The sequence below is a fragment of the Oncorhynchus nerka genome, unplaced genomic scaffold, assembly GCF_034236695.1.
Source record: "Oncorhynchus nerka isolate Pitt River unplaced genomic scaffold, Oner_Uvic_2.0 unplaced_scaffold_1003, whole genome shotgun sequence".
Lineage (NCBI taxonomy): Eukaryota > Metazoa > Chordata > Actinopteri > Salmoniformes > Salmonidae > Oncorhynchus > Oncorhynchus nerka.
The window spans coordinates 33,810-50,956 of record NW_027040291.1 but is presented as its reverse complement, the minus strand read 5'-3'; the positions used below and the strand labels follow the sequence as shown (position 1 = coordinate 50,956).

At 32.2% G+C, this 17,147-nt stretch overlaps 1 protein-coding gene across 4 annotated transcripts in view; it reads right to left on the bottom strand.

The window, feature by feature from the left end:
* Window positions 1-250: 250 nt before the first annotated feature.
* The window catches only part of LOC135570257 (NACHT, LRR and PYD domains-containing protein 3-like), a 41,866-nt gene continuing 24,969 nt past the window's right edge, over window positions 251-17,147 (bottom strand). For 3 of the 4 annotated variants that reach the window (XM_065016375.1, XM_065016371.1, XM_065016373.1), the window contains 3 exons: window positions 1,534-1,618; window positions 1,176-1,404; window positions 251-805 (listed from right to left, as the gene is read on the bottom strand). In XM_065016375.1, the coding sequence (XP_064872447.1) occupies window positions 252-805; window positions 1,176-1,404; window positions 1,534-1,618 (868 nt within the window). In that variant the 3' untranslated portion in view covers window position 251. Of the gene's footprint in view, window positions 806-1,175; window positions 1,405-1,533; window positions 1,619-1,847; window positions 1,965-17,147 lie in introns of all 4 variants that reach the window. The other variant, XM_065016374.1, reaches the window with a different exon arrangement.

Below are 17,147 nucleotides of genomic sequence, written 5' to 3'. Positions count from 1 at the left end.
GAGATGATTCTGCTGGCCAGGTCCTCATCCCTGAATCTCTTCCTGAAGTACTCCTCCTTCTGTGGGTCATTGAACCCTCGCCTCTGTCACCTGGTCAACACACCCTGAAGGGATCTTATTGGCTGCTGCAGGTCGGGTAGTTATCCAGATGAGAGCAGAGGGAAGCAGATTTCCCCTGATGAGATTTGTCAGCAGAACATCCACTGAGGTTGACTCTGTGACGTCCCAACAGATCTTGTTCTTCTGGATGTCTAGGGCAGTCGGCACTCATCCAGACCATCAAAGATGAACAGAACTTTGTACTTGTCATAGTTGGAGATTCCTGATTGTTTGGTTTCCTTTGAGAAGTGATTGAGAAGTTCAATCAAAGTGTGTTTGTCCCCTTTCATCAAATTCAGCTCCCGAAAAGGGAATGAAAATACAAATTGGACGTCCTGATTTGCTTTTCCTTCAGCCCAGTCCAGAATGAACTTCTGCACCGAGACTGTTTTTCCAATGCCAGCGACTCCCTTTGTCAGCACAGTTCTGATAGGTTTGTCTTGTCCAGTTAAGGGTTTAAAGATGTCATTACATTTGATTGCAGTCTCTGGTCTTGCTTGTTTCCTGGTTGTTGTCTCAATCTGTCTCAGCTCATGTTCATTATTGACCTCTCCTGTTCCACCCTCTGTGATGTAGAGCTCTGTGTAGATCTTATTGAGAAGTGTTGGGTTTCCTTGTTTAGCGATCCCCTCAAATACACATTGAAACTTCTTCTTTAGATTAGATTTGAGTTCACGTTGGCAAATCACAGCAAGCTCATCTGAATCTAGAAATAACACAGAGGATATTAATATTACGTCTGTTTTAATGTCTACAGTATTGAAGGACTGTTATAAAGTTGTAAATTATAATAATTTATTCTCTTAACTGACTGTATAAATGTGTAAATGTTTTCATAATGCATTACAGACTGGTGTGACTGATTATATTATTATTGGTATTAATGATGGTATTATTAATGTTCTCTCTCTAAATGAATCACCACAACACATCCCTGCTGCTACTTGATGAGGTCACTAGGTGTTGTGTTAAGGCTGCTACAATATCATTGAGTTACACAGCTACTTTAGCTGTACTTTAGCTACAGCTTTTAAATGTTATAAAACAGCATTCAACATGAGGCAGACAGATCTTACATTTCTCCAGTGTGTCAGCAAGCTCCTTCTGGTTCATTTTCCTCAGGATGTGCAGTGTGATCTTCAGAGCCCCCTCTCTGGCACTGCTCTCCTGCTTCTCATCTTCAGCATCCACCACTTCCTTATCCTGCTTCTGACTCTCAAAGCCTTCTGGGAGTTCTGGACTAAGAATCCTCTTGAACATCTTCAGCTCGTTCTTCACAAATGTCATAATTTTATCTTCAAGCATCTGGAATAAATTAAGTAAATAAGTTAAGCAAGAGAATAAATGCTTTCTCATTAACACATTAATGAATGATTGACAGATCAACTTTACTTGAGGTAAACAAAAACAAATGTACATAACAGGACCACATACACTGAATATGGAGTCCAGGTCTGTTTGATGACTCTGGGAAGACTGACCACTGAGAATCTCTGACTCTGATCTCTCCTGTTGGTTTCTGTGGACAAAACATTAGATTACATCTCCTCATCCAGGGAGTACACACACACACACACACAGTGAGGGAATGTTGTGTTTGTTTAATTGTTTTAGGACTATGAGAATGGACAAAAGGATTAGCATATGGATTATGAAAACAACAACAATAAATGGGAAAATGGGAGAGGAGAAATGACTAGAGACAGTGTTGTTTAACTCACTGACCAGGACCCATGAGTTCTTCTTACCTTTGTTCAGTAGAAAAGTCTCCCTCTCTAAACACTATAGGTTGAACCATAGACCAGTCACTCTTCATGGACACACAGCTGGGAACAGGGGAGGCTGGTCTCTCCTGCTTGATTGGGCTTCAACACAACAGAGACAAACATTACATCTCTCATCTACTCTGAGCTCAGATGGGGAAACATAAGAGTTTCATTCCAAAAAGCTATTTATCGCTTCATTCTGCGTCACAAATAGAACTGACTTACAGACGTTAACGCGCGCGAGCAGTGTGTCATTTAAAATGACGAAATTCATTTAGCGTCGCGAGCGTTGTAGTCAGTCTGTCAGCCCCGCTAAAAGGCTGGTGTCGTTACTCTGCCTTCTCCGGGGGATGTTGAGGTACATTTACTAACCGGGAGGGTTTGAATGATGTGATTTATTGGAGGGCTGGAAGACGCACTCTCGAGGTTGTTTACTCACAATATCAGATATTAAGATGATTTTTATAATGAATGTATACTGAGGTTGAAGTTCTGACTAGTGATTATTTACCCGGGGTTCAATACCTGCTATTGAGGCGCCCTGAAAATAATATTCAAAAGTTCGGTCCTTGGACACAGAGGTTTAAACACTAAAGTTACCGTCCATCTAGTGAAGAGAGGAGAACCGGACAGAGGTAGCCAGCATCCGTCAACGAGAGAGGGAGAAGCCTCACCGGGATTTAACAGGTGGAAGAAACAACCGGGGAGCCGGTGATGATGTAGTGGTAGCTATGGTAACTAGGATGCTGCTGGTAGAGTAGCAAACTAGCTTACCGAGCTGTACCGATTAGCTAGGATAACTAGGATGCTGCTGGTAGAGTAGCTAGCTAACTTACCGAGCTGTACCGACTAGCTAGGATAACTAGGATGCTGCTGGTTAGTTAGCAGGTCGTTCGTCTGTCCCTCGTCTCGATGATGAATCCGGTGAAACACAAATTGAAACAAGGATAGAGAGTGAAAAGGATCTGGCTACACTCATACTGTCCCCGACCGTAAAGAAAAAAGCAAATTGAACAGTAAACTTCGGTGTCTCAACACTGTAACAAACACCGTCGTTATTCCCCAAGATCACCTCAGTCCACTCTGCGCGTAACCGGACAATATCCTTGGCGCCACACCGAACGTGGACGCGGACAGTTCTGTACGGGGACGCGGACGGTTCTGTACGGGGACGCGGACGGTTCTGTACGGGGACGCGGACAGTTCCAGAACGCGGACATGAGCAGTGCAACACAATCAACTGAACCCAGTCTTTACAGTGGGTTACATTAGTAATATGAATTATTTATTATTATGTAAAACAAACATTCTATGTTTTTTTATAACAATATTTTGAGATCTGGGTCCATATCGCCAAAGTGTCTCAGAGGAGAAAATTGGTCGTATAAGTGCTGAGAATAAAGACATTTTACACTTATGGGTATAAATTAAAGCTATTTATGAAGTCTCTAGTCCCACCTAGTTGGCAGAAATTTATGACACCTCGTGAGCTGTCCTAAGTAGTTATGAGTTAACAGCAGGTGTCCTAAGTAGTTATGAGTTAACAGCAGGTGTCCTAAGTAGTTAAGAGTTAACAGCAGGTGTCCTAAGTAGTTATGAGTTAACAGCAGGTGTCCTAAGTAGTTAAGAGTTAACAGCAGGTGTCCTAAGTAGTTAAGAGTTAACAGCAGGTGTCTTGATAATACTATAGAATAATGCAGTGAGTCAGTGGTTTCTGCACAACATGTAATTGTTTTGGAGCAGATAAAAATAATGTTTTGATATTTGATATGATCAATCCATTAATAATATATGTCTTGTGCTTTTGGCAATGATTTATGTGTAATAATTATGAATAACAAGTGATACCATGTATCAGGCTTATTCCCCAAGATTAACTCAGGTTTTCACCCAGTGGCTAAGGAGTTGGACCTGTGGCCTAAAGGTGGCTGGTTTGAATCCATGTGTAAAATGTGCTATTTGCTAACTGCTGGGTTGCATGATGTCATTTATTGACGGGCTGGAAGTCCCACTCTGTCTTTTCTATTCCGAGGTTGTTTATAAACAATATCAGATATTAAGGTGATTTTTATAATGAATGTATACTAAGGTTGAGGTTTTGACTAGTGATTATTTACCTGGGATTCAATACCTGCTATAGTCACTTGTTTTTCTCTCCCAAAAGCAACACAGCCCTAATAGGAGATATACAGCTAACTAAAGTAATGAGACCATTTTAGAAAACCATTTTAGAAAACCACATAGTCTGTGGTTGCATGCTATTGTATGTCCATCATATTGCTGCTTGTAGACTATAACTGATGCTTCATGGTCCATCATATTGCTGCTTGTAGCCTATAACTGATGCTTAGTGGTCCATCATATTGCTGCTTGTAGCCTATAACTGATGCTTCATGGTCCATCATATTGCTGCTTGTAGACTATAACTGATGCTTCATGGTCCATCATATTGCTGCTCGTAGCCTATAACTGATGCTTCATGGTCTATTGCTGCTTGTAGCCTATAACTGATGCTTCATGGTCTATTGCTGCTTGTAGCCTATAACTGATGCTTCATGGTCCATCATATTGCTGCTTGTAGCCTATAACTGATGCTTTGTGTTCATATGCTTCCATCTATTGGACATTTTGCAATTAAAAGTTATTAATTCACATACAGACGTTGGTGGGGCAGCTGAGAAATAAAGTGTATTTTTTTGGTTAATTCCTTAGATCTCTAACCTGCCCCATCTTTCCCAAGCCAATTACTGGACTTTCACATAGAGGTTACTTGGTCACACAGTTCAAACCACATTTGAAAAATAAAACAGATGTGTCTTGTTGATCAAGTGTTCTGCTTTGAAATAATAAATATAATAAAATAACAAAACAAAAACAGCAAGATGCTGAGACAGGTTTTGATTAACAAAATAATCAGTGCTATTTGGTACTATAATGGTATTTACTAACATAATATTATTACTAAAACAGTTTCTAAAATAATTTGGGTTAATGTTAATGCTAAAATAGGTCATACTGATGTAGATGCTGATGTAAAAAGGGCTTTATAAAAAAAGAAACAGTATGGACTGTGGCCTTCTCTGGGTAACACGTATGGTTAGGGATTAAGGATAAAATTGATTATAGAGTTTCTGTAGAGCTCTTTGTGACATCTGCTGATGTAAAAAGGGCTTTATAAATACATTTGATTGATTGTTAGGTTCAGGGTTTTTAAGGTAAAAAACAGTATGGGTTTATAGGTCTCTTGCTCCTCCCTGTGGCCTTCTGTGGGTACTACATATCTCATTCACGACACCTGCTAGGCTCATAATCTGAGGTAGCAACTGCTTCAGATCTACAAATCAACTAGCTAGACCTGTCCATTTGTTTTCTAACTCAGTGAAACTGCGCAGCTTTCACTCAATCCGATGTCCACGAACGAACATTTCGATGCTTATCAAATTACCCAGCAGCCATTTAGAAACAAGTCATCAAAAAAGTGATGTTTCTTAATTTAAAAAATGTCTTCTGGCTGTTTAAATTGGCCTTATCTTGAAAAAGAGGACAGGGACATTCGTTTTAGTTAGGTGGTATACCTTTTTCTGAAAACAAATATGGTTAACCATGACCAGAAAAGATTTAAGGTTTAGCACTGTGGGTCACCACAACGTGTATCCAGGCGAACAGTGATCACGTTCACCAAGTAGCTGTAACCCTGTTAATAATAAGTAACCTGACGTCAGCGTTCAAGCTTAATGCCAGCAGGTGTCATTGATACAATAGTGAAGCCTCCATTGTGACGCAGAACAATGAGCTGGGAATAGAACGTTCAGAAGGTGAGTTGATTCCACGGAGCTCAATAGAACTAATAGGAGCTGGCAGGGAGAAGAATGACCTAAAATAAGGCCTGTTTTGTAGCGATTACTATATAACATAACATAATGTTATGAAACTGGGCTCCATGGCGGATGCAATGAACTAGTTATCAGAAAAAAAACGTTGTAAATGTCATGTTTCCAGCCTACTTGAGGTGCACCGAAAATAATATTCAAAAGTTTGGTCCTTGGACAGAGAGGGGTTAAACACTAAAGTTTACCGTCCATCTAGTGAAGAGAGGAGGGGTTAAACACTAAAGTTAATCTAGTGAAGAGAGGAGGGGTTAAACACTAAAGTTACCGTCCATCTAGTGAAGAGAGGAGGGGTTAAACACTAAAGTTACCGTCCATCTAGTGAAGAGAGGAGGGGTTAAACACTAAAGTTACTGTCCATCTAGTGAAGAGAGGAGGGGTTAAACACTAAAGTTACCGTCCATCTAGTGAAGAGAGGAGGGGTTAAACACTAAAGTTACTGTCCATCTAGTGAAGAGAGGAGGGGTTAAACACTAAAGTTACCGTCCATCTAGTGAAGAGAGGAGGGGTAAAACACTAAAGTTACTGTCCATCTAGTGAAGAGAGGAGGGGTTAAACACTAAAGTTACTGTCCATCTAGTGAAGAGAGGAGGGGTTAAACACTAAAGTTACTGTCCATCTAGTGAAGAGAGGAGGGGTTAAGAACGGAGCAGAAGAGACATGTTTGCTCAACGTTGAATTGTATGTATGTATTGTATTGTATTGTAATGTATGTATTGTAATGTATTGTATTGTATTGTATTGTAATGTATGTATTGTAATGTAATGTAATGTAATGTATGTATTGTATTGTATTGTATTGTATTGTAATGTATTGTATTGTATTGTATTGTATTGTATTGTAATGTATTGTATTGTAATGTATTGTATTGTATTGTAATGTAATGTATGTATTGTAATGTATGTATTGTATTGTATTGTATTGTAATGTATTGTATTGTATTGTATTGTATTGTAATGTATGTATTGTAATGTATGTATTGTAATGTATTGTATTGTAATGTATTGTATTGTAATGTAATGTATTGTATTGTAATGTATTGTATTGTATTGTAATGTATTGTAATGTATTGTAATGTATTGTATTGTAATGTATGTATTGTATTGTAATGTATTGTATTGTATTGTAATGTATTGTAATGTATTGTAATGTATGTATTGTATTGTATTGTAATGTATTGTAATATATTGTAATGTAATGTAATGTATTGTAATGTATTGTATTGTAATGTATGTATTGTATTGTATTGTATTGTAATGTATGTATTGTAATGTATGTATTGTAATGTATTGTAATGTATTGTATTGTAATGTAATGTATTGTATTGTAATGTATTGTATTGTAATGTATTGTAATGTATTGTAATGTATTGTATTGTAATGTATGTATTGTATTGTAATGTATTGTAATGTAATGTATTGTATTGTAATGTATTGTAATGTATTGTATTGTAATGTATTGTATTGTATTGTATTGTATTGTAATGTATGTATTGTAATGTATTGTATTGTAATGTATGTATTGTAATGTATGTATTGTATTGTATTGTAATGTATTGTATTGTATTGTATTGTAATGTATGTATTGTAATGTATGTATTGTAATGTATTGTATTGTAATGTATTGTAATGTAATGTATTGTATTGTAATGTATTGTATTGTATTGTAATGTATTGTAATGTATTGTAATGTATTGTAATGTAATGTAATGTATTGTAATGTATGTATTGTAATGTATGTATTGTAATGTATTGTAATGTATTGTAATGTATTGTATTGTAATGTATTGTATGTATTGTAATGTATGTAATGTATTGTATTGTAATGTATGTATTGTAATGTATGTATTGTATTGTAATGTATTGTATTGTAATGTAATGTATTGTATTGTATTGTAATGTATTGTATTGTATTGTAATGTATGTATTGTAATGTAATGTAATGTATGTATTGTATTGTATTGTATTGTATTGTATTGTAATGTATGTATTGTATTGTATTGTATTGTATTGTATTGTAATGTATTGTATTGTATTGTATTGTAATGTATGTATTGTAATGTATTGTATTGTATTGTAATGTATTGTATTGTAATGTATGTATTGTAATGTAATGTAATGTATGTATTGTATTGTATTGTATTGTATTGTATTGTAATGTATTGTATTGTATTGTATTGTAATGTATGTATTGTATTGTATTGTATTGTATTGTATTGTAATGTATGTATTGTAATGTATGTATTGTAATGTATTGTATTGTAATGTATTGTATTGTAATGTAATGTAATGTATTGTAATGTATGTATTGTAATGTATTGTATTGTAATGTATTGTATTGTAATGTAATGTATGTATTGTAATGTAATGTATGTATTGTATTGTATTGTAATGTATTGTAATGTATTGTATTGTATTGTAATGTATTGTATTGTATTGTAATGTATTGTAATGTATGTATTGTAATGTATTGTATTGTAATGTATTGTATTGTAATGTAATGTATGTATTGTAATGTATGTATTGTATTGTATTGTAATGTATTGTAATGTATTGTATTGTATTGTAATGTAATGTATGTATTGTAATGTATGTATTGTATTGTATTGTAATGTATGTATTGTAATGTATGTATTGTATTGTATTGTAATGTATTGTAATGTATTGCATTGTATTGTATTGTATTGTAATGTATTGTATTGTATTGTATTGTATTGTATTGTAATGTATGTATTGTAATGTATGTATTGTAATGTATTGTTTTGTATTGTATTGTAATGTAATGTATTGTATTGTAATGTATTGTAATGTATTGTAATGTATTGTATTGTAATGTATGTATTGTATTGTAATGTATTGTAAAGGTATGAGCCCTGCTTTGTTTTTTGCGCAGGCTGTACATAATCTATCAGTCTCTTATTCACAATTTGACAAGCACTTGATAATGCCTAAAATTTCACGGCGGCATCCCCTTTCTGTGGCTGTAATACACCCTAAAAAAAAAACATTTTGCGGCCAGTGGCGGTTGTGCCCTTCTCCCTGGGTGCTGCGCGCTCCGGAGCACCTCTCACTCACATGGCTCTCCATCACGTGATCGGGTCTTTCTCACAGGCTACAAGAAATGTTGTGCAACATGAGCTCATGGGCTCTTTTATTCGATTTTCTATCACATTTGCATTGATGTCGGAATGATTGGAGGGACAATAGAGTGCTGAGTACCAGGCCGTTAGCAAGTTTGGTAAGGTACCGTCAGCAGCATGGGAGCTTGGAGAAGCCTAATTGCAGTGACTTTACGGTCACGTGGAATTTGACTGCCTTCATGACTCGTGACTGCAGGTGTGGCGGTAATATGGGTTACATGTATTGTATTCACAACCATTGTCCAACATTGTGAATGTATTTTAATTCATTTTATCTTGATGTTTAAGTCTCCTATCTTGGATTATTTGTTATCCTTGATTATTTGTACTTGAAGCTCATACCCCATTCCTCATACTTCAGAACAATTCTTTATTGACCCTTTTAGTTCATAGGTAAATGCTAATTGCATAATCGTTATGTTTTTAAAACTTCTTGTCAAAAAATGTATGTCATTACCGAAATATTAATTATTTTAATGTATTATCATTACTGAAACACTTTAATTAATTGTCAATTCATTATTTAATTGTTTATCTAGTTTGCCATAGTACAGGCAAACACTAGGAGTTACATTGTATTGTAATTATTCAGCAAAATGTATTAAGATAATTTAATGTATTGTATTGTAATGTAATCCTTCTACCCCCTGTAAAAGATTTAGATGCACTATTGTAAAGTGGCTGTACTGGATGTCATAATGTGAACGCACCAATTTGTAAGTCGTAATTGTGGATAAGAGTATGTCTGCTAAATGACTTAAATGTAAATGTAATGTATGTATTGTATTGTAATGTATTGTAATATATTGTAATGTAATGTAATGTATTGTAATGTATGTATTGTATTGTATTGTAATGTATTGTAATGTATTGTAATGTATTGTATTGTAATGTATTGTAATATATTGTAATGTAATGTAATGTATTGTAATGTATGTATTGTAATGTATGTATTGTAATGTATTGTAATGTATTGTAATGTATTGTATTGTAATGTATTGTATTGTATTGTAATGTATGTAATGTATTGTATTGTAATGTATGTATTGTAATGTATGTATTGTATTGTAATGTATTGTATTGTAATGTAATGTATTGTATTGTATTGTAATGTATGTAATGTATTGTATTGTAATGTATGTATTGTAATGTATGTATTGTATTGTAATGTATTGTATTGTATTGTATTGTAATGTATTGTATTGTATTGTATTGTATTGTAATGTATTGTAATGTATTGTATTGTATTGTAATGTATGTATTGTATTGTAATGTATTGTAATGTATTGTATTGTAATGTATGTATTGTATTGTAATGTATGTATTGTAATGTATTGTATTGTAATGTATGTATTGTATTGTAATGTATTGTATTGTAATGTATTGTATTGTAATTTATTGTATTGTATTGTAATGTATGTATTGTATTGTAATGTATTGTAATGTATTGTATTGTAATGTATGTATTGTATTGTAATGTATGTATTGTAATGTATTGTATTGTAATGTATGTATTGTATTGTAATGTAATGTATTGTATTGTATTGTAATGTAATGTATTGTATTGTAATGTAATGTATTGTATTGTATTGTATTGTATTGTAATGTATTGTATTGTAATGTATTGTAATGTAATGTATTGTATTGTATTGTAATGTATGTATTGTATTGTAATGTATTGTATTGTAATGTAATGTATTGTATTGTATTGTAATGTATGTATTGTATTGTAATGTAATGTATTGTATTGTATTGTAATGTATTGTATTGTAATGTATTGTATTGTATTGTATTGTAATGTATTGTATTGTAATGTATTGTAATGTAATGTATTGTATTGTATTGTAATGTATGTATTGTATTGTAATGTATTGTATTGTAATGTAATGTATTGTATTGTAATGTATTGTAATGTATTGTATTGTAATGTATGTATTGTATTGTAATGTATGTATTGTATGTATTGTAATGTATTGTAATGTATGTATTGTATTGTAATGTATTGTAATGTATGTATTGTATTGTATTGTATTGTAATGTATTGTATTGTATTGTATTGCATTGTATTGTAATGTATGTATTGTATTGTAATGTATGTATTGTATTGTAATGTATTGTATTGTATTGTAATGTATGTATTGTATTGTATTGTATTGTAATGTATTGTATTGTATTGTATTGTATTGTATTGTAATGTATGTATTGTATTGTAATGTATGTATTGTATTGTAATGTATTGTATTGTAATGTATGTATTGTATTGTAATGTATTGTATTGTAATGTATTGTATTGTATTGTAATGTATTGTATTGTATTGTAATGTATTGTATTGTAATGTATGTATTGTATTGTAATGTATTGTATTGTAATGTAATGTATTGTATTGTAATGTATTGTATTGTAATGTATTGTATTGTATTGTATTGTAATGTATTGTAATGTAATGTATTGTATTGTAATGTAATGTATTGTATTGTATTGTAATGTATTGTATTGTAATGTATGTATTGTATTGTAATGTATTGTAATGTAATGTATTGTATTGTATTGTAATGTATTGTAATGTATTGTATTGTAATGTATGTATTGTATTGTAATGTATGTATTGTATGTATTGTAATGTATTGTAATGTAATGTATTGTATTGTATTGTATTGTATTGTAATGTATTGTAATGTATGTATTGTATTGTAATGTAATGTATTGTATTGTATTGTATTGTATTGTATTGTAATGTATTGTAATGTATGTATTGTATTGTATTGTATTGTAATGTAATGTATTGTATTGTATTGTATTGTAATGTATGTATTGTAATGTATGTATTGTAATGTATTGTATTGTATTGTATTGTATTGTATTGTATTGTAATGTATTGTATTGTATTGTATTGTATTGTATTGTAATGTAATGTATTGTATTGTATTGTATTGTAATGTAATGTATGTATTGTAATGTATGTATTGTATTGTATTGTATTGTATTGTATTGTAATGTATTGTATTGTATTGTATTGTAATGTATGTATTGTAATGTATTGTATTGTAATGTATTGTATTGTATTGTAATGTAATGTAATGTATGTATTATATTGTATTGTATTGTATTGTATTGTATTGTATTGTAATGTATGTATTGTATTGTATTGTATTGTAGTGTATTGTAATGTATTGTATTGTATTGTATTGTATTGTAATGTATGTATTGTAATGTATGTATTGTAATGTATTGTATTGTATTGTAATGTATGTATTGTAATGTATGTATTGTAATGTATTGTATTGTAATGTATTGTATTGTAATGTAATGTAATGTATTGTAATGTATGTATTGTATTGTATTGTAATGTATTGTATTGTATTGTAATGTATTGTATTGTAATGTATTGTAATGTATGTATTGTAATGTATTGTATTGTATTGTAATGTATTGTAATGTATGTATTGTAATGTATGTATTGTATTGTATTGTATTGTATTGTAATGTATGCATTGTAATGTATGTATTGTAATGTATTGTATTGTAATGTATTGTATTGTAATGTAATGTAATGTATTGTAATGTATGTATTGTAATGTATTGTATTGTAATGTATTGTATTGTAATGTAATGTATGTATTGTAATGTATGTATTGTATTGTATTGTAATGTATTGTAATGTATTGTATTGTATTGTATTGTATTGTAATGTATTGTAATGTATGTATTGTAATGTATTGTATTGTAATGTATTGTATTGTATTGTAATGTAATGTATGTATTGTAATGTATGTATTGTATTGTATTGTAATGTATTGTAATGTATTGTATTGTATGGTATTGTATTGTATTGTAATGTATTGTAATGTATGTATTGTAATGTATGTATTGTAATGTATTGTAATGTATTGTATTGTAATGTAATGTATTGTATTGTAATGTATTGTATTGTATTGTAATGTATTGTAATGTATTGTAATGTATTGTATTGTAATGTATTGTATTGTAATGTATTGTATTGTAATGTATTGTAATGTATTGTAATGTATGTATTGTATTGTAATGTATTGTATTGTAATGTAATGTATTGTATTGTAATGTATTGTAATGTATTGTATGTATTGTAATGTATGTATTGTAATGTATTGTAATGTATTGTATTGTAATGTATGTATTGTATTGTAATGTATTGTATTGTAATGTAATGTATTGTATTGTAATGTATTGTAATGTATTGTATTGTAATGTATGTAATGTATTGTAATGTATTGTATTGTAATGTATGTATTGTAATGTATGTATTGTAATGTATTGTATTGTATTGTAATGTATTGTAATGTATTGTATTGTATGTATTGTAATGTATGTATTGTAATGTATTGTAATGTATTGTATTGTAATGTATTGTATGTATTGTAATGTATGTATTGTAATGTATTGTATGTATTGTAATGTATGTATTGTATTGTATTGTATTGTAATGTATTGTATTGTAATGTATTGTATTGTAATGTATTGTAATGTATTGTATTGTATTGTAATGTATGTATTGTAATGTATTGTAATGTAATGTATTGTAATGTATTGTAATGTATTGTATTGTATTGTAATGTATTGTAATGTATTGTAATGTATTGTATTGTAATGTATGTATGTATTGTAATGTATTGTAATGTATGTATGTATTGTATTGTAATGTATTGTAATGTATGTATGTATTGTAATGTATTGTAATGTATTGTAATGTATTGTATTGTAATGTATGTATGTATTGTAATGTATGTATTGTAATGTATTGTAATGTATAGTAATGTATTGTATTGTAATGTATTGTATTGTATTGTAATGTATTGTAATGTATTGTATTGTATTGTAATGTATTGTAATGTAATGTATTGTATTGTATTGTAATGTATTGTAATGTATTGTATTGTATTGTAATGTATTGTAATGTATGTATTGTAATGTATTGTAAAGTATTGTATTGTATTGTATTGTATTGTAATGTATTGTAATGTATTGTAATGTATTGTATTGTAATGTATGTATTGTATTGTAATGTATTGTATTGTATTGTATTGTATTGTATTGTATTGTAATGTATGTATTGTAATGCCAGAGTTGACGTGGGCCATCGTTCAAACAAAGAGATGCCTCCCTGACCACCAGTGTGTTTGGATATAATGAAGATCAATTCAGGGAAGAAGAACCTCTAGAGTTCTGACCAATATATATTCTATATATACTGTATACTCAGACACTTCCTAACCTCCTATAAAGGGTTCTATATATATTCTATATATACTGTATACTCAGACACTTCCTAACCTCCTATAAAGGGTTCTATATATATTCTATATATACTGTATACTCAGACACTTCCTAACCTCCTATAAAGGGTTCTATATATATTATATATATACTGTATACTCAGACACTTCCTAACCTCCTATAGAGGGTTCTATATATATTATATATATACTGTATACTCAGACACTTCCTAACCTCCTATAAAGGGTTCTATATATATTCTATATATACTGTATACTCAGACACTTCCTAACCTCCTATAGAGGGTTCTATATATATTCTATATATACTGTATACTCAGACACTTCCTAACCTCCTATAAAGGGTTCTATATATATTCTATATATACTGTATACTCAGACACTTCCTAACCTCCTATAAAGGGTTCTATATATATTCTATATATACTGTATACTCAGACACTTCCTAACCTCCTATAAAGGGTTCTATATATATTCTATATATACTGTTTACTCAGACACTTCCTAACCTCCTATAAAGGGTTCTATATAGGACTCTAGTGGTTCTGTATATTGTAGGAAGATAGAACCCTTTCTGGTTTCAACAGGAGTGAAGAGTGTGTTGATATAACGGATATATTGTCAGAATTCAGCTTGTAACAACGATCAGAATAAACACTATAAAGTTTTGCTGCCAACATATTAGATCATAATTAAGAGGCTCAATGATTGTGTCATGCTAACATTTTATAGAGGTGTGTGTGTGTGTGTGTGTGTATGTGTGTGTGTGTGTGTGTGTATGTGTGTGTGTGTGTATGTGTGTGTGTGTGTGTGTGTGTGTATATGTGTATGTATGTGTGTGTGTGTGTGTGTGCTGGTGAGACAACCACATATCACAGTCTAATATACAGGATACAAACATTCCATTCCAGCTATATCGCGTTTTGAAAAACAAAAATTCATACACAAAAATCCATGAATTAAAATCTTAGAACAACAATATTTTACAGACAAGGTTCCCCTGAGCAATACTGTCTGATAAATAACATGTCATGTTCCCCAGAGAGTCTCGTTTTAGAGAACTGACCCCTAAACAGAGATCCAGCATGTTGGTTGTGGTTAACACAGTGACAACTAAACAGAGATCCAACATGTTGGTTGTGGTTAACACAGTAACAACTAAACAGAGATCCAGCATGTTGGTTGTGGTTAACACAGTGACAACTAAACAGAGATCCAACATGTTGGTTGTGGTTAACACAGTGACAACTAAACAGAGATCCAACATGTTGGTTGTGGTTAACACAGTGATAACTAAACAGAGATCCAACATGTTGGTTGTGGTTAACACAGTGACAACTAAACAGAGATCCAACATGTTGGTTGTGGTTAACACAGTGACAACTAAACAGAGATCCAACATGTTGGTTGTGGTTAACACAGTGACAACTAAACAGAGATCCAACATGTTGGTTGTGGTTATTAACACAGTGACAACTAAACAGAGATCCAACATGTTGGTTGTGGTTAACACAGTGACAACTAAACAGAGATCCATCATGTTGGTTGTGGTTATTAACACAGTGACAACTAACCAGAGATCCAACATGTTGGTTCTGGTTAACACAGTGACAACTAAACAGAGATCCAACATGTTGGTTGTGGTTAACACAGTGACAACTAAACAGAGATCCAGCATGTTGGTTGTGGTTATTAACACAGTGACAACTAAACAGAGATCCAGCATGTTGGTTGTGGTTATTAACACAGTGACAACTAAACAGAGATCCAACATGTTGGTTGTGGTTATTAACACAGTGACAACTAAACAGAGATCCAACATGTTGGTTGTGGTTATTAACACAGTGACAACTAAACAGAGATCCAACATGTTGGTTGTGGTTAACACAGTGACAACTAAACAGAGATCCAACATGTTGGTTGTGGTTAACACAGTCACAACTAAACAGAGATCCAACATGTTGGTTGTGGTTAACACAGTGACAACTAAACAGAGATCCAACATGTTGGTTGTGGTTAACACAGTGACAACTAAACAGAGATCCAACATGTTGGTTGTGGTTAACACAGTGACAACTAAACAGAGATCCAACATGTTGGTTGTGGTTAACACAGTGACAACTAAACAGAGATCCATCATGTTGGTTGTGGTTAACACAGTCACAACTAAACAGAGATCCAACATGTTGGTTGTGGTTAACACAGTCACAACTAAACAGAGATCCAACATGTTGGTTGTGGTTAACACAGTGACAACTAAACAGAGATCCAGCATGTTGGTTGTGGTTAACACAGTGACAACTAAACAGAGATCCAACATGTTGGTTGTGGTTAACACAGTGACAACTAAACAGAGATCCAACATGTTGGTTGTGGTTAACACAGTGACAACTAAACAGAGATCCAACATGTTGGTTGTGGTTAACACAGTGACAACTAAACAGAGATCCAACATGTTGGTTGTGGTTAACACAATGACAACTAAACAGAGATCCAACATGTTGGTTGTGGTTAACACAGTGACAACTAAACAGAGATCCAACATGTTGACAAATAATTATTGAATGTCAATTGTTCTCTTTTATTCATTATCTTTTATCTTTTAGAAATAAAACATTTACTGACAGTCACATCCAAACAGTCAGGTGATTTCATTCAATTACTTTTTCTAGCCCAATGACTACTCAAAACCCGCCCACAAGGCCTGAAAACTAACTAATAGCCCCTGATAGGCCTACATCTTATTTTGGGGCGGCAGGTAGCCTCGTGGTGTAGGAGCAAACCATTAAGGAGAGCAAAAGCATTACATATAAATAGGTCTAGTTGCCAGGCTGAAGTAGCAAGGACCTGCACAGAGAAGATGACACCCAGGCCATACGACACCCAGACTATACTCTATGTTTGAAAGAGTACATCAGACCATATGACACCCAGACTATACTCTATGTTTGAAAGAGTACATCAGACCCTATGACACCCAGACT